Source organism: Rattus rattus, chromosome 6 (assembly GCF_011064425.1).
Source record: "Rattus rattus isolate New Zealand chromosome 6, Rrattus_CSIRO_v1, whole genome shotgun sequence".
Classification (NCBI taxonomy): Eukaryota; Metazoa; Chordata; class Mammalia; order Rodentia; family Muridae; genus Rattus; species Rattus rattus.
This window is the reverse complement of record NC_046159.1, coordinates 141,172,603-141,194,316: the sequence shown is the minus strand read 5'-3', so window position 1 is coordinate 141,194,316 and position 21,714 is coordinate 141,172,603. Positions and strand designations below refer to the sequence as shown.

At 41.0% G+C, this 21,714-nt stretch overlaps 1 protein-coding gene across 1 annotated transcript in view; it reads right to left on the bottom strand.

Moving 5' to 3' along the window:
* Positions 1 to 21,714, bottom strand: part of Elapor2 (endosome-lysosome associated apoptosis and autophagy regulator family member 2) — a 182,051-nt gene that overhangs the window by 82,458 nt on the left and 77,879 nt on the right. The window contains exon 2 of the mRNA XM_032907046.1: positions 9,675 to 9,795. Coding sequence (XP_032762937.1) covers positions 9,675 to 9,795 — 121 coding nt within the window. The remainder of the gene's footprint in view (positions 1 to 9,674; positions 9,796 to 21,714) is intronic.

The following is a 21,714-nucleotide window of genomic DNA, read 5'->3' as shown; positions in this document are numbered from 1 at the left end:
GCTGTCATCCACTCCAGCCTCTCACCTGCCACTTATGGGACGTCGAGTACCCTCAAGGTCCCACCTAGAAATGAACGCCAGCATTCCCCCACTAAGCCTCCTGAGAACAAAGTGTCTGGGTCCACACAGAATGAATTCTTATTGAATACTTGTGTTTCACCATCAAAAGCTAATATCCCGTGATGCCGTGAGTTCAGGACACCAGAGTGTTTCCATTGGCAGAGTACTGTAGAACTAATTCTAGAACCTTCTTGAGAGTCAGTAGAGGATCCCAGCTGTCTCACCACAGCGTACTCCACATTGAAAAAAAAAATGAAATTCTAAATGAAGAATTCCTGTAGATTAAAAACTCTTGTCTATTTTTGATGTTTGTTAAATAAGGAATGCATATGCTACATATAAAGCATTGGCATGTGAGGCACAAATTAGCAGAACTAATTCTGGATATAAGGACATCTCTATAAACTTTCTCAATGCTCTACCTACTAGACGCTACTCTTTCTAGAAAATGCATACAAATAAAAATAAAGTCGGCAGAGACGTTAAGCCAACTTAACCCACAAAAATATCTCTGAGCCTTTAAACCTAATTTTCTCAAAATTTCATTTTATCTACCACATATATATATAAATTTTTACCAAGAGTGAGATATTAGGAAAAGCACATACTCCTCAAGGAGGGATGACACTGGTCTGGTGTGCACTGTGCTAGGTTCCAAAGGGGCAGTAGCATGGGGTTAAGAAGATGATTTCAGCTGGGTGATAGTACACGCCTTTAATCCTAGCACTCAGAAGGCAGAGACAGGTGGATCACTAGGAGTTCAAGGTCAGCCTGGACTACAGAGTGAGTTCCAGGGCAGCCAGGGCTACACAGAGAAATCCTGTCTCAAAAAAACAAACAAAAAGATGGTCTCAGTGCTGGGGACTTTGTCTGGTTTGAACCTGTGCAGGTCTTGTACATGCTGTCAGTCTCTGAGAGTCCATGTGTCCATCAGTCCTGTTCTGTCTGGAAGATGCTGTTTTCTTGACTTCATCCACCACCTTTAACTCTTACATTCTTTTTTACCTCTACCTTCTCACATAGATCCCAGAGCCTTAAGGGAAAGGATTTGATAAAGAAAAATCAATCACATTCCAGGGGTTGGCCAACACAAAATGGATTCCATATGAGAGAGAGAGAGAGAGAGAGAGAGAGAGAGGCAGAGAGAGAGAGAGAGAGAGAAAGAGAGAGAAAGAGAGAGAGAGAGAGAGAGAGAGAGAGAGAGAGACAGAGAGACAGAGACAGAGAGACAGAGAGAGAGAGAGAGAGAGAGACAGAGAGAGACAGAGAGAGACAGGGAAGGGAGAAGAGAGAGTTGGTTTTGTTTGTTCAATATTTTGTCTTACAGATTTTCTTTTTCCTTATTTTCCGTATTGTTTTCTTCTTAATTTTTTTTCTTCTTTGAGAGAGAGAAAAAGAGAATAAAAAAACAAGTTGGGCAGGCAGGGAGATGAGAAGATCTTTAAAGAGCTGGGGGAGATGAAACAATATGATCAAAATTAATGCTAATAAAAGTTGTCCACATCCTCAACTGTCTGACGTCCAGTTCAGTTCTGACTGTGACCTAACTGTGTTACCAGGCATTGCTTCAGCTCTTCTGTTAAAAACATTTCAGAAGATGCGATAGAAGCTGGTTTTATGGCTGCTGTGATAACTAAATAATTTAGGTCATGCACATCTAGCATTTAAATTTGTGTCAGTCACACTACAAAGATAATTTATTCTTCGTACGTCATCTACCATTCCTACTAAACGGTGCTGTGTATTTATGACTCCAGGCAAATGAATTGTAATTTTTAGCTCATATTCCCTGAACCTGTGGCTGTCTTTAGGTTGAAATCCCTTGTCCTTGGCATGACCCAGGAGAAGACTGTGGCATTTACCAGAATCTCTGACTCACCCACATTTCCCTTGAAAGCTAGCCATGCAGTACTCACAGAAGACTCAGGAAAACCCAGACTCATTCCATTCAGCATGTATCCCTACGCCCCAGCAAGCTACTTTATGCCACCAAGACGAAGAACTTTAAAATCCACTTGGGGCGGGGTGTTCCCGGTGAGTTAACATGGCTGGTACCAAAATGTATGGAGGTTAAATCCCATTATAGCCCTAAATCAGGATACATGTTTCTCCTGCATGAACCAATGGAAGATAAATAGTTTTCCAAGGTTGCTCAGCTGATAACAGATGACTCACAGCTGCTTCACCGTGAGGCATTTAATGCCATCTGAGTATCTTCTGTCCTTGGCGAGGTCATCCTGGATAATACAGTCCCCCACCCTTCACACCTTTCCTGCAGTGGCTTTATTTACTCTTCCTTTGCTGAAATGAAGGTCCCTGAAAAACATGAAAATGTTCACAATTTTCTATTCTTCTTGCCAGTGAACATAAGGGATATTTAATAAGTGCTTCTTTAATGAATGAATTAAAGCTCAATAAAAATTATGGAATAAGGACAAATGAGTTAGAACTGACGTTAAGCTATCAGACACCAGTAAGGACCATTATCAAGACAACAGTGTAGGGATGTTGCAATGGAAACTCATAGCATAACTAACTTCCTATAAAATTTACTGGTAGTCAAGCATGATTTTTTCCCTCTAAGATTTTAATGGAGAATGACAGAATGCAATTGCATATATATGGTATATAAAGTGATGCAGTGATGTACATGCTCTAGGTAAAATTTGAATTAAACTAATTAACATATCTCTTATTCTAAATAATTGACATCTACTCTTCCTAACAAAATGAAACACTGTGCATCTTACTAACATGTTCCCATTCGACTCCCTGCTTCTGTGACTTCAACTGGTTTAGATTTCACAAGTAACCAAATGTAACTGAGGTTGTAGTGTTTGTCTTTCTGCTTCTGTAGTGTCCTTCATGATTCCCTGAGCAATTAATGACTTTCCAGCATCACCCTCACTTTTAAAAATGACATAATTCATAACTTCCTGAAGACAGTATAGAATTCCCTTGTAAATAGTTGATATTTTCTTTTATAAATTTTTTTGGATTTTTTTCTATTTTTTGAAATTTAGTTTTTTAAACAGGATAATACTTGGTACCCTAGGCTGCTCTGGAATTTTTATATAATCCAGACTGGCTCCAACTTCAAGAAGATACCTAGCCTTCCAAGTACAGGTATATCACACACACAAATCATAGACACACACACACACACACACACACACACACACATTCATTTGCATTTTTCTGTACAGATGAATTTACACATATGTGTGAGGATATATATATTTATACATACACATACACGCATGCACACACACACACACACACACACACACACACACATATCTTTTTTCATTAATAGAGGCCAGAGAAGGGTATGAGGTATTCAGTCTCTGCTTTCCTCCTTGAAGCAAGTATCTCTCTGAATCTGGGGCTTGTGTTTTCTCTGTTAGGTGCTGACATTCTCATGCCTCTGCCCTACTAGGAATTGGACTCTGGTTTGTTTTGTAGATGGTGAGATCTAAACTCCTGTCATCCTGACCACAGAAGAACAGTTCTTCATGACTAAGCTCTCTCTCTCATGCCCTTCCATTAATGTTTTGATAATTAAACTGATTCAACAACTTGGCAATCATAAATAATGACACAATAAACACCACTAGTCAGGTACTGTTTGACATAATGGCTTCAAAATCTTAGGCTAAGTTCCCAAAACTGGGGTTGCTGTATCGAATGATAATTCTGCCTTCGGGATTTAAAAAATGTTATTAGTATGTATTGATTACAGAAAATTGTAGGTTCCTTTGTGACATTTTCATAGCAATATATGACATATTCTTATCGTGTGTATTTCTCCATTACTAACACTTGCCTGCTCCTCACCTCTTGTCCCCTTAATGCTCCACAGCTACGAGAAAATACATGACCCTCATTTTTCTCTCAGTGTGGGTTGTATTACTTAACATGATTTTATCCAATTCCATCTATTTTCCTTCTTCATAGTTGAGTAAGAAACCACCCAATACTATTTTCTAGTTGCTGTACTAATTTACATTTGTACCAACAGTATACAAGGGTCTATTTTTCTCTCTAGTTTCTGCATTGATCTTTTATTGATTAGTAATGACCATCATGAAAGCTATAAATAACATAGCCCCCATGGCTTTCACTGCATTTCCCTGATTCTAGAGATGATAGACAACTCTACATAGTTATCAACCCTTTATATCCTTTCTGAGAAATATAATTATATACATTCAGGCCACTTTCTAATATTTTTAACTTTTGTGTTTGTTTTATTTTGATATTGGATAGTCCAATTCCCCATTTGTGAATTAGCCTTGTGAATATTTTTTTTTCAATTCTCTAGGTTGCCTGTGACCCAAAATGTACTGTGTTGTTCTTTAGTTTGTTGTGTTTAGGGTTTTACCTCTGAGCCTTAAAGTCAAATGCAAAAGAATCCCAGTTCAGCCCAAGAATACAGACTCTTTCCTCTATGATCTTCTTGTACTTTATTTCCAAGTCTGAAGTTTAAATCCCTCCTCCACTCTGAAAATGACGTGTGGTCGAGGTGCCTTTTTTACTTTTGCCTATGGACACTCTCTTTTCTAATGCTTTATTGGTAAGACTCCCCTTCCCTATGGTGTATTTTTGGCACTCCCAGGTCCCAAGCCACAGCTGTGGAGCCCAGTTCTCCAGCAGCAGAGGATTAATGAATAGGAGTGGGTCCTCTCTCCAGTAAGTTCAAACATCTTTGCCTGGGGCCTTCTCTTGAACCTAGTGAGCCGTTTCATCGGTTGTCTTCATCCTGAACATGAAGAGGCCTCCGGGGCCTGCAGCCATAGTGCTGTTTGCGTCTTCCCATGTTCCCACTCTGGAGGGTCAGCTCACCAGGGATTCTTTATGACTCTTAACGCTCTTAACTGGGTCTCAGACGGTGATTATTGGGACTCTGTCTGCCAAGGGATCTGATCTGAACAGCAGAACCTTCCAGGTGGCCTGTGTTTATGCATCTTCCCTTCTTTGGGTATTGATTTCATTCCATTATAGTTAGAAAAAGATTCTTGAAAAGATTTCAATCATTTCAACAGATTCCATTCCAAACACCTACCCCAACTATATAGATGTTGAATAAGCTTTGGATTTGGTTAGTTTTAGTGTGTGAAGTTTTTATTTATTTACACTTTATTTTATTTACAATAAAGTTTATAAAATATAAACTTATATTTTATAGTTACATGAAGTTAACAAATATATGTTTTACAACTTAGCATGCAAGTATTCCTTCAGAACATCTAACACGTATCTGAGAAGATATACATCATGATGCAACTGAATAAAACACTCTGTCAAGGCCCTCTAGCCTAAGGACTCTTCAAATCTACCTTTCTCTAGAAGTTTCCTTTTAGGGTAGACTTTCATTACTGAAGTGAAATACAGAAGTCTCCTACTATTATTCTATGGCTTAGATTTATCTATTTAAATATCAATGTTTGCCTTACATATTTAGCGATTCTGATGTTCAGTGTATTTCTAGTTTTTCTATCTTGCTGTTGTACTGGCCATCTATTGTGTTGACATCTCTATTTTTCTAACACATGCAAACACAATTTTCCCTTTGCCTCTACAAGTAAGGGAATATCTGTCTAATATAAGTGCATATTGATTATCTGCGTATTTCTCAGAAACCATTAGATATGGGTCATAAAAAAGATTTGAAAAAAAAAAAAAAAACACGAGAAAAGTATGTACCCAAAGACTTGTAAAACTATTCTGAGCATAGCATTTATTAATCCAAGTAAAAATGAGTATTAATTTACAACCAATCATTGAAAGATCAGAATACAAATGTATGCAGGCATAGTTGTATAAAAGTTATATTTCATGAAAGTCACATCAATCCCTTAGCTCCTACATGGGAGTTACAAAAGTAAACTACGCACCCATGTTTACTGCTTGTATAGTACATCTTTCTGTGCACATGTGAGTGTATATCTGACTACATGTGTCCCATGTATCATTAATTGACTGATATAACAACACTGAAGCACACAATTAAACTAAGTTCACAAGACAGAGTTGGTTTGGTGGTCACTTTCTAAATGGAGCATCTTGAATCGTTATCCTCGGTTGGAAAATGCTGTATTTTAAAGCTGTTCTTGAAATTATGATTTTGGAAATATCCGAAGGAGTGAGCGATAAATTATGTATGCCTTCTCTACCCAAAAGTATGAGAATATAAAAGAAACAGATCCATTCATTTCCTCTTCAGTGGTTTAGACCTCTCTAGAAATACATAGAGGCAAAGGAACTCTCTTCACCATCATATCTCCCAAGAGAGTCAGGCCCTCACCTTTCACTTCTAAGGCTTGGTTTGAAGCCAAAAGGACCCAGTCTCTGGGGTGTGTGGTTGCAGTAGGAGATCGCTCAAAGATGACAATCTAAAAGCATCAAAGAAGCCCCAAGCCTTAAGAAGTGCTTTAGGAACTCTTCCGCTTCAAGGGGAAAAGAAGATAGTGGGCCAGGAGTGATGCTTAAAGAGGGCGACAGGCTCTTGTTCTAAGATTGGGGTGAACAGTGCAGTGGTTCAGGAGGCATGCTGCGTGTAAGGCCCTATAGATAATAGGCATGCTATCTGTAAGACCCTGACTGTGAATTAGAAGCTCTTATAGATAATAGACTTGGCACCAGGGCCTTGGGAGAAGCAGCCAAGCTCCCTGAGAGTGAGCTGAAGCTAGCAGAGAAATGCAGAGCCATGAGGTCATCTCAGTGTCTGAGCAGCACTAGGAAACTGACCAGCTTTCCCCAGCAGAGTGGACAACAGAGACTGGAACGAGTGTCATTAACAGAGGCCCCTCCCTGCCTTTCCAGAGCCCTATAAGCTCTGGAATCACATATGACCAGGGATTCAACATAACAAAAGCTGATAGATGACTTTTCCTTACCTCTGAGGAGATTTGCAACTTGATTCTAGATGGTTTTGAAAAACAAATATATTGTAGAGTTTACCCAATCTTCTGGAAAAGCTGATTCCATGATTATTCCTCAGAAAAGGCCTCTACTGGCCCCTTTTTCAAAAAGAAAAGACCTATGTAATTATACATCAAGAACCTGTAATAGTTTCAACAAAGGCCAACATCTGGGTTTGCCAAAATTTAGAAAAACTATATCTGAGAAGAGTATACACTGCACAACCACTGCCCGACCTCCCTTAGGCTTAAGTCAGGTTGCTATGTTCTACTTTTTAACCTGTTTTCTTCTGTCTGAGCCAAGTCCCAGGAGAACAGAAAGCACCTTGGCTACATCCGCAGTGAAGAGAGGCTAGCTCTGCCACCAAATACATCTGTAGGGGAGTCTTAGACCTGCCGCACGCAGACTGAGGGAAGTTACCGTCCCACTTCAAGTCTGTTTTCCCTCCAGCAGAAGGACTCTTAGAACTTATACATACTCCTAATCCGAAAAGCTCAAATTCTCCCAAATCTGAGTTGTCTATGTATGCCAAATTTTCTCCACAAGGAGAAAATTCTACAGTATTATTTCCTGTAACAAATAACTTTTACTATTACATAAAACTAATTGTGGGTGAGGTATGTAAGATATATATGAAATACAAAAGAATTATGTGTTTTGACTTGGATGCTACTCCCAAGATATCCCATTATGTATATGCAAATATTCCAGAGGTAACCAAGGAGAGGATCTAGCTCTAAGCAGCATGTCTATCTCAATGTCAGAGTAAGAAATGGTAGTTGTGATCAACAGTAGAACTCGAAGGTGCTGAAGACTGGGGATATGGAAATAATGTGCATAATATAACTGACTTGTGAGCTTTAAAATAACCTCCTTTGACCATAGCATAGAAAAAGTAAAAGTTTTAAGGCCAGACCAATAGTTGCTAAAAGAATATATGCATATATAATATAATATCTATAGAATTTCATATATATATTATATATATCATACAGGAGTAGTGACAACTTCAGATTTCAGACAAAAAAGTGTCCCAGCTATCATGTATTATAAGCATCATTTTCAAAGTATGTTATGATTAAAAGAAACTTGACTATTAGGGCTTTAGAAAACTTTTTCTTGCTGAAGAGACAAATTCAAAATTTTACCTATGGAATGTTACAAAAATATTGACTGCAAAAGGTCTCTACCACATTCAAGTAGAAGTCTTTCTTATTTAGACATGGGTTTTGTAATAAAATTAGGGACCCTTGGTTGATGCACGTTACATACTAAAATATAACTTCTAGCGAGTGAGGCCTTGATTTGGAATTACTGAATGACTGCCAATTCCCACGGGTACCATCTTGCACTATAATCCTCTGTAAATGGGACAGCCAGAACTAGCCCAAACCAACACATCTCCTATCCACAGAGTAAGCATTTAGAATAGTTAGTGTCTCCAAATATGGCTGGTTACAAGGAGCCAAAAACTTAATCCTAAGAGTACAAAGGATTGGCAAGTGCAATACGCATTTTCTAGGAGACCAATTTGCAATAGGGCAACTACATCATTGGCACACAGACTCTAGTTTCCCTTAACCACGTTCTGCTTACACTGAGAACAGATCCTGTGTGCCACTGACTGTCAAGACTCTGGTCTGGCTGCATCTTCTTCTCTATCGACCTCACTGTCTCTTCTGATTCTTACTAGAGCACCTGACCATGGGGGCTCTCAGGTTTTCGCTGCATTTATTTAAAATCAGAAGTAATGGCTACTTTTTTCTGGTTTCTTCATCTGTCAAACCACTGCAGTCACAATAATACCTACTGCTGATATTTAACTTTTCCAATGAATAACATAAATACTGTATGAGTAAGAATGAGTCAGGCACCCATTTAATAACTTGCTTACTCATCTTATTCATTTGGAAACTGAAGCCTTCTACAAACGCTTCTGGAAGACCCACAGAAAAATCAAAATAGTTTCTCTGCCAGCTCTAGAACCCAAGGCCACATCTGGCCTATTTCACAGCATAAACTTCCAATTGGCAAAACGATGTTTTAGAAGGTAGTTTATAAATAAAAATAAAGTTGATCACATCCCTCTGTGTTAATTATGAATGCTGAATAATTGTCAGAAAACGAGATATTGGATGTAACATTAGCAAGCGATCCCATAGACATTCTACAAGTTACACTTAAAATAGTTAAACTATTTCTATGGCAAATAAAAAGGAATCATTCCAAGGAGACTTGCATACAGTGGTAGTGATGACAGGCAAAAATAAAAATATACTTCATGACAATTTAGAGGTTTTCTCTCTCCCCTCCGCCTCCCCTATCTCCCTGTGTCTTTCTTTCTGTCTCTCTCGGACTCTGTCTCTCTGTCTCCCTCTCTTTCTCTCTCTCTCTGCCCACCACCCCATGTTGTTTCTTCAAGACATGGTTTCTTAGTAGCCCTGGTGGTCCTGAAACTCACTTTGTAGACCAGGTTGGCCTTTAACTCACAGAGATCTACCTGCCTCTGCCCCCCAAGTGCCGGGATTAAAGGAATGAGCCACCACCCCCATCAGTTGGCGAGGTAGCCACACTGCATATACATTGTGGCCAAGTCTCTTGGGTTTATTCTAATGGCATCTAGAAACTAATATGAGTTTACGGTTTAATCAGGAAAACAAATGGTCAAAAAAAAAAAAATCACAACATACTGCATTCTTTGCCTCTCACTGGGTCAGGCAGGCCAGAGCAATCCACTGCAGAATTCGGAATGGCGACCCTCCACCTGGAGCCAGTGCTATCACATTCTGTATATTCAAAGTGGTAATCTTTCTGCAAACAATCACAAAAACAAGCCTTTGTTAGAGCCAGTTCTAACTGGTGAGGTGAGTTGTCTCTATCGTCCCAAATGACCTGGGATCTCTTTCCTGGATCATCCCTCTCCCACCCTACCCAGGACAGCATTTCCTTAATCAAACTGTTCCCTGGACTACAGAGTGGGCACTGAAGGACTGACGAGAAGAAGGCTCTCAACACTACCTACCTGCTGAAAGTGCTACAACATGCTTCCTATGTCTCCACTGTGGGATTTAGGATCTACATAACCAACAGATATAAGGGAATAAATGACTCGAGGAAGTCAACTGCTGCCATTGTCTCAAAGCTGCCAATCATTTCCACTGACCTCATCTCGCTTTGCTTAAAACTTAACAGACGATGCAGACGGATGCAACATCCGAACGCCACTAAACTGCCAGAACTTTTTAAAGCCATTCTCTGAGGCTTAATTCACACCTACCTCGGCAAATATATTAAAAACAGATCACTTATTACAACCGCCCAATTAAGATCCACTTGTCTCTTCTCGTGGTGACTTCAAAGTTTGAACTGGGGAACCAGAACAAAATGTTTCATGGGCACTTCGACAACGAGAGAAATTCCAAATCTGCCAGATAAAAGTTTTATTTCAGTAGCCTACACTTAGAGACTGGACCCAGAACCTCATATCTACACGGCAAGTACTGTGCCACTGAATTACATTCCTGTCCTTACCCTGGCTGTACAAGTCGATGTTGAGTGGGAACTGTCTGCTTTCTCCATTGGTTAACCTACCTTAGTATATTAAAGACAGGCAACAATAGAACCACCAAGTAACATCATCACAGGGAAACTGGGAATGGAAGACCACGGCTGCTACTTTTTCTCACAACACTTCCTCTTAATAGTCAGTCCCTCTTCTAGAATCTGTTTCAACCTGAATGTGCCAAGACCTCTCCAAAACCATCAGTTCTGGGTTCCCATGCTAATAGTTCTTTTAATCTCTCTATTTATCTCCCTTCCTTCATTTCTTTCTCTTTCCTTCCTTCCTTCTTTCATTTTTTATTGCAAGCAGTTAGAATAAGCTAGGCCCCACTTTTGACATTCTCCCACCCAAAATTTCCCACAAAAGGCTCCTAATTTCTTCTAAGCCCTCACCAACTGTGGCGGTTTGAAAGAAAACAATCCATAGAGAGTGGAATTATCAGGAGGCGTTGCTTTGTTGAAGTAGGCGTGGCTTTGTTGGAGGAAGTGCATCCCTCGGGGGTGAGCTTTGAGGTTATGGAAGCCCAAGCCAGACCTGGTGGCTCACTGATTCTTCCTGCTGCCTACAGGTCCAGATACAGCGCTCTCTTCCAGCACATGTCCACCTGCATGCTGCTATATTTCCCACCATGACGCTAATGAACCGTAAGCCAGCCCCAATCAGATTTTCTTCTTTATAAGAGTTGCCATGGTCATTGTTGCCTCTTCACAGCAAGAGAAACCCTAAGACACCAAAACTGCTGTTGTTATTTATAATAACATCCTACCTATAGCAATTACATATAGTATAAGGCAAGGCAGTCATTTTCTACCGCGTTGTTTTTTTGTTTTTTTGGGGTTTTTTTTGGTTCTTTTTTTTTTTTTTTTTTTTTTTTTTTTTTTTTTTTTGGGGGGGGGGCCACCCGGGGCTTTTGCTTCTTTCGCGAGCCGGGCCCCTCCCCCTGGGCCCAAACCCCCCCCCCCCTCCATTTTTTTTTTTTTTTTTTTTTTTTTTTGGTTTTTTTAACTGAGCATTCACTGAGACTACTTTACATGCCACCTCTACCAATAATCTTCTTAAGACAATCTAGGCTTTTTTATTCAAATTTTCTCCAGCTTTGGCCCATCACACAATTCCAAAGCCAACTCCCTACATCCAGGTCTTTGCTTAGCAGAACTTCTGGGGTCCAGAGCTTAGTAGTTACCATGGCAACAGTAACAAATCCCCACAGCAGTCACGTAGTTTCCCCTAGCTCTTAGGCATTAAGTCCCAGGGCGGCATTACAGTTCTGATCAAAGTCAGACACATCGGGTGAACGTAGTTCTGCCTTGGCCATGGGTTGTACGCTGCTAAGTACTGTTAGGAGTGTTGATTTTCTAAATCATAAAAGCAGCCTTTAATAGTGTAGTGTTTCCTCTTTAGTGGATGAACAACCTTTCTCGTCTTGTTTTCTCAACCTTTGAATGAGATCAGCCAGATTGTTCCCTTGTGGAAGCTGTCTGAAGCAGAGGGCTGCCTGGCAGCCCATCTTTGGATCAATGCTCCAAGCTCCTCACGGCGAAACCCCACTCCAATAGCAAGGAACTCTGCAAACGCAGGTGCAATTGTGGCTTCGACTTCAGGAGGTCTTGCTCTAGTCGCAACTTCTCATGGAAAATTTCTGAATGAAAATTCCCGAAAAGAACCATACCTTTCACTGAACCTTTGCAAGCCGGTGGGGACCTCAAGGATATGGCAAGGTAGAACATTGTGACCCAAGAAGCGAATTTTCTTAAGGTACCTTTAGCCCTTTAATAAGCATTTATCATCATCCTCTGTATCTGACCCAATACCTAGATAAGCGTTTGGTAAATCATTTGTAATGTATGGACAGACTCCTAGTTTCCAGCCGACCAAAGAGCTAAAAATGCTGTAACATAGTATCCAAAGCCTATAGCAGAGTTTACTCAGCTTTGCTGTAACCTGACTGCTTAATGTTTCCAGCAATAAATCTTGAAAGTGCCCTGTTTTATAACTTCCTTAGTTCTGATACTATAAGAGCTCCAACAAACTGTTAACACATTGGAACATGGAACTTGGGGTAACCTGAATATGTATCCCTAGGATACGATCACTCATACTCCCCAAAATACTATCTCATGTCCTCTGAGAGCTGTGTTCTTGTATTGATGACTTCGACCTAACAAACTTCAGTGATCACCACAGGACCGTGCTGCAAGTGCTCCAGGGTATCCATTGACAATTATTCTGGAAGGTCTTATGAGTCGTGGTCCTATGAAAGTTGGAAACCACCTCCTGTAAAGATTGAGCAAAAACCTTTATGATTGACAGAGAGGGTACTGTACCTGTCTGAGGTTCCTGGTTGATCATCCTGAGTCAAGGTTTGCGTGATCTGACTTTATATAAGGCTTAACTGGGTAGAATTATAGCTAAGCACTATATAGTATTGCTGAACCTTCCTTCTGGCTGAGTAGGCAGGCTATTTTCCACACTTTTGGGGGTTGGCAAGGAGCCTTCCCTCCCATGCACACTATAAACTGGTATTCAATATTAGGCCAATAAAAGCTTCTTCCCAAATGGCCTCTTTGTAAACTTGCCTTAATCACGGATAGAACATGCTGGGTAGTTATCCAAGGAGCAGACAATACTCTGGGGTTTCCATCCCTGGCAGCAACAGTGAGGAGTGAGGAGACCATGAAGAATTGCAGAATCAGAAAGAGTTGAGTGTGCCCATGCGCATAGCCCTAAGCTATAACTTTAGGAAACAACTCGAGAGCTCCAGAGAGCCCTGAAGAACTACAGAGAACAACCAAAGGCAGAAGCCATGAGAAGCTAAGTCTACAAGAGCCAAGAAGTCACTAAGAATCAAAGACTGGAACAGAAGTCATGAATACTAAAGGTCCTGGAGGCTAGGAGAGTCTAAGAGACCTATTAAAGGTTGAAGACTCAGGTAAAGTAGAAGTTTCTGGTTTCTTTGGAGACTTAGGTTATAATGATGTTTTGCTAGAGGAGACAGATAAACGAATATTTTGCTAAAGCAGACACGTGAAAGAATGTTTTGCTGAAGCCAACACAAGTGAAAGAATGTTTTGCTATAGCAAACACATGAAAGGTTGCATAATGTTTAGAAATATATAGAAATAACATATATATATATTTATATATATATATATGACCCCACAGACAGTAAGAGCTCAAAGATTGGTTCGAATCACTCTGCGTTAGTCTTTGCTGATGACACACATGTATTGGTTTACCTTACATTGCATTGCTGATCTTCATTTGTGGTCACTTCATTGAGAAAACTCACTAAAGGACTTCTCATGAGGTTCCTGCAGCTTCTTGATGCTACCACAGACTCTGGTCAATTGGGGGCCTCGCAGTTTCTTATGGATTGAACTGCTCCTGCTAATTTCATGTATGGTGTCTGTCATGTGGACCAGACTATAGCTGCTGATTCATGTTTTGGTGTTTGCTAGTAGACTGAACCGAGGAAAAACGAAGACTGGTATCACCCCCAAAGAACTATTTCTAAACAGGTCCACTTCCCCCATATCATAATAACCTTTCTTTTTTCTTTTTCTTATTGGATATTTTATGTATTTACATTTCAAATATTATCCCAGTCCCCCCTCTCCTATCCCCCTTCTCCCAGCTTCTGTGAGGATATTACCCACCCACCCACTCCTACCTCAATGCCCTGGCATTCCCATACACTGGGGGAAACAAGCTTTCACAGGACCAAGGGCTTCTCCTCCTATTGATGCCAGACAATGCCATCCTATGCTACATATGCGGCTAGAGCCATGGGTCCCTCCATGTGTACTCTGGTTGGTACTGGGAGTACTGGGGGGTAGGGGTTCTGGTTGGTTGATATTGTTGTTCTTTCTATGGAGTTTCAAACCCATTCAGCTCCTTCAGTCCTTTCTCTAACTCCTCCACTGGGTCACTACGCTCAGTCCCATGGTTAGCTGCAAGCATCCTCATCTGTATCAGTAAGGCTCTGGCAGAGCCTCTCAGGAGACATCCATTATCAGGCTCCTGTCAGCAAGCACTTCTTGACATTAACAGCAGTGACTGGATTTGGTGTCTGCATGTGGGATGGAACCCCATGTGGGGCAGTCTCTAGGTGGCCTTTCCTTCAGTCTCTGCTCCATTCTTTGTCCCTGTATTTTCTTTAGACAGGAGCGGTTCTGGGTTAAAATTTTGAGAAGGGTGGGTGGCCCCATCCCACAACCAGGGGCCTTGCCTAACCTCTGGATATGATCTCTACAGGTTCTCCCTCCTCTTTGTTGGGCATTTCCTAATAACCTTTCTTTTCAACCACCTCTGGTGGATCATGGGCTAGAGGGGAGGTTGAACCTTTATTAGAGGAAGTTGTGAATGATATATGTCTACACTCAGGCACAGGGAGAGTTAAGGGACTGCAACCTTAGCCAGCAGGTATTGGTACTCTGAAGCTTGACCACGAAGAGCAGTGAGTGAGTCTCCAGCTCCGAAAGCTTGAAGCCATAAGCCTCTTTTATCCAAGGCTTAGAGCTATAAGCCTCTGGATCTAGAAACTTGTCTTGTGAGTCTCTGGAACTCAGGACGGCCATCAACAGCACCCAGGTGGCTGCTTCCTTCTTGCCTCTCTTCCACTTTTGTATAGATAGAAAAAAGGACATTCCCGTCACACTGTCATACTCTCTGAGGAAGCTAGGGAAGAAAACCCATCTTCTGCTGGCAGTCAGCATTCTTGGCTTGTATCCGGATCACTCCAGTCCCTGCTTTGTGGTGACACTGCCTTCTCCTACGGCTGCTCTGCCTCCAAAATTTCAATTTGTATAATTTTTTTTTTTTTGCCATGTCAGGCGACATTTACTGTTCTAAGAAGGACAGTCTGCGAATCTTGTTTTTGTATTTGTTTGTGTTTTACTTGAGAAAATATCTCTGCAGACACTGTGGGGGACAGCCCAGGCTGGTCAAGTATTTGCATAATGACTTTCATGTTTCTCTGCTTCTGGGCTATTTGTATTCAGAGGACTTTCTTATTTTCATATCCCACTGAGAATATCCTGGCCTCTACATGTAAAATTTAAGGTATTTCTTATCACCCTAGCAAAATAATTATTGGTATGAAGTATGACATGAATTTCAAATGCAGCACAGCCGTTGAATAAAACAGGTAGACCTCTGAAGGATTCAGGTTGCCAGTGAGGTAAGTACATAAAAGCAGGGCTTTGTTTTCCAACTCTAAGCTTGGATGTCATATGCTAATTAATTTTCCTAAGATTATTTTATCCTATCTGCCACCTCTATGATCCCCAACAGCTCCAAAGAGCTATCAATGTCACTGTCACCAAATTCTGAGGATGCCAGCAGGAAGCTATAATTTACAATTTACGATTTAAAAATACTGAAGTTCAAATCTATCTCATGCACAGAGCCATACTTGGTGCTCAGGGATTTCAACTTCAGCTTAAACCAAGTGGATTTTGTTTCAAATTTACCATTTCATATGAACTCATAACAATTTTAAGACTCTACTCCTCACATATGTCAAATGATCTAAAAAAAAATAGTGTGGTATAGTAACATTGTTGAAAATATTATATATAGACCCACCTGAATTCTATTCAGAGAACTGAATAATGAGATTCGTAGCACAAGAATGTTCAGATTAATAGAAACCTCCCATAGCACTAATTACTTAATACACATGGATCACTTGAGCCAGCTCTTCACTTCTGGGGAATGGAAAATATCTCAGGGGTTAAGGGTACAGGCTGTACTTTCAGAGGACCAGAATTTGGTTCCCAGTACACATTTGTCAGCTCACAACCATGTTGAGTCGCAAGTTCTAACAGATCCAACCCTGTCTTATAACCTCCTTGGGCATGAGACAGACATGTAGTGTATATATGTACACACACACACACACACACACACACACACACACACACACACACACACATATACACTCTCATAGGTACACATAAAATAAAAATATATAAATATTAAAAAAGAAAAGCAAGGCGCCTGGAGCTGACCTGGTGCCACAGCTCTCTGTACCCACAGCCTGCAAGGAGAGAACTGGTCTCCCAGGAATGCTGACACACCTGAGAGCACAGGAGAAACCAGCACTTCTGCTCATATTACTGGCCCAAGAGGAACCTTCCTGGAGCCCTCAAGACACAGGAACCCAGGAGCAGTTTGGATCCTTCCGGTCTCTGCTTGTGCCTACAGCTGACCCTGTGACACAGCTCTCTGTACCCATATCCCACTGGGAGAAAGCCAGTTTCGAGGAGTGCTGACAAACAGGCTTACAGGAGGGTCAAGCTACTATCATAGACAGCAAGACCAGCTAACAGCAGAGACAACCAGACAGCAAGAGGCAAGTGCAAGAACCTTTAGCAACAGAAACCAAGGCCACTTGGCATCTTCAGGACCCAGTACTTCCACCACAGCAAGTCCTGATTACCCTAACACACCCGAAAAGCAAGATTTGGATTTAAAATCACATCCCATGATGATGTTAGAGAACTTTAAGAAGGACATAAATAACTCCCTTATAGAAATACAGGACAACACAGGCAAACAGGTAGAAGCCCTTAAATAGGAAACACAAAAATCCCTTAAAGCCTTTACCCAAGGTGCTCTTACTTTCACTATAATTATTCTCACCCACTGAGCCATTTCCCTATCCCAAGACAATTAACGGATAAAGAGAAAATTCACTGTGGCCCATAATGCTGTCTGATCTGTGATCCTCACCACTGTCATGGACCTCAGGGTAAAGCGGCATGTCAGAGTAGAAGCGTATGGTGGCACGCCACATCAGCAGGAAGCAGTAGAGAGAGAGTCAAAGCTCCACCATCCCTTTCAAAGTTATAGCTCTAATAACTAATAACCACCCTCCAGGCTCCACTTCTCAATGGCACCGTCCTGGTGACCAAGCTTTTACATATGGGCCTTGAAGAGCCTCTAAGGTCTAAATTCAAGCAGACATCAACACCTAACTTACATATCAGCGTTCTCAACCTCGCTAATGCTGTGACTCTTTAATACAGTTCCTCAAGTTGTAGTGGCCCCCAACTACAAAATTATTTCACTATTATTTCAAAACTATAATTTTGATACTCTTATGAATTATAAATATCTAATGCACCCCCCCAAGGGGGTTGCAAGTCACAGGTTGAGAACCCTTGTTATATATAATGTTTTATACAATAATCAATGTCATCTGAATATGTTAATATATATTATCAGTGTATACATACTATATGCACTAGTTTTTACTACCTGATATTTAATTATTAAATAAGAACTATAGTCTTAAAGTCTGTATAGATTTAAATTTTTTTCAATGAGCTTATAATTTTGCCAGTATGCTAGATACACAGACACACACACACACACACACACACACACACGCACACACACGCATGTGAATAAAGGTTCAAAGTGCAACTGCAGCACTGCAGATCAGTGTGCAGGTAAATGCTCTATCTGGTCAAAATTACCTGTGGAAAAATCCCTTCACCTCCTAGAAGGTACAATATTGTACCACTGCTCAAGAAAATCATGGAAACCAAGTTTTCCTTAAGTATTCCATCAAATACCCACTCTTTAGAACTCAGATAACTTAATTTTAGAAGCCAATATTTCTAGAAAGATAAGAATTTTTAACGTTTAGAACTGCTTTTGACAGAGTATGTTGGCTGAATTGGCAAGGAAAAAAATTGACTCCATGGTATCATGATTTCTGAGGCAGAGAACATTCCCATGAGCTAGAGCAGCTTGAAAAGATGTGGAGAAGAGGGCCTGGCAGGCAAGTGTGGGGACACTCATTTCTCCATGAGTACCTAGTTTGATAGGGTACATGAGCAGGATGACAGACCTTACGCTTCGAAATACGCTAGCTTACATATTGGTGAGGGGGTGAACCACAAATGACAGAACACAGTGGGCACTATGAGATTTGTTCCTGTTAATGAGCCACAATGAGGAACTTTGCTTCTTGGCTTCTGTCTAGTCTCTGTAAGCAATTGCAGAATCGCCCATAAAGGCTAAAGATACAGCAGAGACCATACTTTCTAATTCAAAGTCAAAAACAGGAAAGATGTCACGGCAAGTGTTCAAGCCTGAGGATCAGAGTTAAGATCCCCCAGGAATCACATGAAAGCCAAGCAGTCATGAAACAGGATCTCCAGGGGTTGGGCGAAAGCTAGGTACCTAGACTAGTCAAATTTGCAAGCACCCACTTCAGAGAGATCTTGCCCCAGTAAAACAAAGTGAAGAACAGTCAAGGAAGTCCCATGATGACACCTGCAAGCACACAAGTGCACACACACACACACTTATGTATGTACACACCACATACATATATTTGCATAGATGCATAGATAGATAGATAGATAGATAGGAAGATAGATAGACAGACAGACAGATAGACAGATAGATAGATAGAAGATAGATAGATAGATAGATAGATAGATAGATAGATAGATAGATAGATAGATAGATAGATAGATGATAGATGATAGATAGATAGATAGATAGATAGATAGATAGATAGATAGATAGATAGCAGAGGCAATTCTCAGACTTCCAAATCAAAACAAACAAACAACAACAACAACAAAAATCAATACTTGCAGAAACACAGGAGATGGGGCAAAAAGAAATGGGTGTAATTTATTTTCTCTACTCTGCTCCTTCACATAAAATTCCTTATCTGAACTTTTATACAAAGCATGGGGAGCTTCATTGTCTGAGCTCGATGCTTCCTTGGGTAGAAGTATTCAGCCAGCACCTGAGTGAGACAGTAAAAAGGAGAAAATACGAGGCTGTAGTACACGGCTCAAGTACCTCAACTCCAGCTCAGATGAGTGAACAGACCTCGGGGTACCAGGCAGAAAGGCTGAAGCAGTGCCAGCATTTGATGCTGACACAAGGAGAGCAGCCCCATTAGCCTGAACTATCGAGAAGAGGATCTCAGTTGTGCTGCTCAGAAATATTTATTTCCAGAGTTTTCTTTTATAAAAGGAACATGAGGTTACCATAGAAACCCACTGCTAAGTAAAGTAACATATATCTGATCTATTTAGGACACATCCTTTTCATTTGTAGATACTGTCTCTCTCTCTCTCTTTTTTTTAAGAAGATATTTTCAAAAGTTCATGCTTTAAACCCGACTCTGCTACCTGCCTTGTTAAACTAGTCTCTGTAAGTACACAACCATTTCCCTTTTAATTCAATATGGCTTTACTGAGCATCTCGCCTGTGCCCTGTAGAGATGACAGATATAATCAGAAACGCGACTGTCAAGCACCTGTTCTCATGGGGCTCCTACTGTAACATTGTAACGTGGAGGGAAGCGCATGGGGTTCCTTTCCTAGCAAGATTCAGCTTGCATGGTGTCCCTCCTTTTGCCCACTTAGTGAGGAGGCTGAGCAGTGGAGGGGGACCCATCTCAATTCCAGTCTCTCTCGTCTCTTAAATCACTAACTGTAAGATCCTAATGACCCAACAAACCTAACCGTCGGAAGCAAACGCTGTGCTTCACTTGTTTCCGGCCTTATCCTACACTTTCACTGGCCCTGATGGAGGAGAAACAACCGTTTTCAGTAACTGTGTGCTGCCAGGGAAATTTTCAAAAGACGAATATTTGAAAACAAGACCACCCATGAGGAAACTCGGATCTGAAGGAGCTATTTTAAGCTGTGTCTAGCCATGGGTTTTCCCAATTTCCTCAAGAAGTTGATAGCTAGATTATGTATAATATGAATAACCTTCATACCAGGCGATAAAGAAAATAAACCTATATATTTGTGGGGTTTTTTGTTGTTGTTGTTGTTGTTGTTGTTGTTGTTTTTAAAAAGACCTAAGGACTGGGCAAATGGCTGTGCAGTTAAAGGTACTGCTCTTCTTGCAAGAGATTCTGTTTTGGTCCCCAGCACCCACATAGTGGCTCACAGTCCCCTGTAATTCCAGCAGATCTGGTGCCCTTTTCTGGCCTCTGTGCACCGGGCACATACATGGCAAACCATCATAGATGTAGCCAAACACTTACAAAAAAATAAAAATAAATAAAACTCTAGTTGAAGAAACGCACTTAAATTATACTCTCTAATTGCATTTGATTAATGTCTGCTTCCCCGCAATCCTGTAGAAGAATAAATATTTTTCTAAAGTGAATTCAAAAGAATAAAGGTACAGAAACACTTAAGTAAATAAAAAAAACAAAAAACGAAAAACATTGAAAATGGCAATATACAAAGGAGTCAACAAATACTTTGGAAGAAACATTAGGTAAGCTCTAATTAATTCCATCAAAGCAAGAACGTCTAAAAGCTAAAGGCCACATAGGGTGTAAGGACAGAATGCGGAAATACTCAGAAGAGAGAACATCAAATACCACAGGAAATCAGACGTGAGTAATAGCCCTAAATAAAACCAGAAAAGCAGATTGAGAACCTGCTTAAGAATGTAGGCTCCACAGTGTTCCCTCCACACTCAGACTGTTGGGGTTTAAATATTGGCCCAAGTCCGGACAGAACGCACCAAACTAACATGGTTCCACGTGGAGAGGTTTAATGAGAGAAGAGTAGGAGTAGGGAGGAACAAAAGTCAACCATGGGCACCTGGAGGGAACGGGGTGGGGGTTAAGGGGGGGAATGGAGAGAGAAGGGACAGGGAAGAGGGCAAGAGAGAGCAAGAGAGAGAGGAGGGGGCAAGCAGCCCCCTTTAGAGTCAGGCACAGCTGGCTGTTGCCAGGCAACTGTGGGGCGGAGCATACCTGGCTATTGCCAGGCAACTGTGGGGGTGGAGCTTAGAATACCAACACAGGCAAGAGGTGGGGGTGGGGGTGTATATTTCCACTCAAGATACAGAATTAGGGAGGTTAGAAAATACTCTAACAGAAGGGAAAGGCATTATCCTGAACTGCTGTATTCCACCGCAGGGCCACTTTCCCTTCCCTGATGCACAAATCCAGAGAACTGCAACATCAGTGTGGTTTCCCAGAAAGTCACCACGACAGAGGCTGCCTAGGAGAGCCACCCTCTAGCTCTGAGTGTGACCTCAGAGTCCTTACACCCCCATACTGGCTTTCCCCACGGTGCAGTTGATCAGCACACCTGCTTGTCCTGATTGAGATTAGCTGGAATGTAATTTTACCTACAAGTTAGAGTGTTATCAAATGA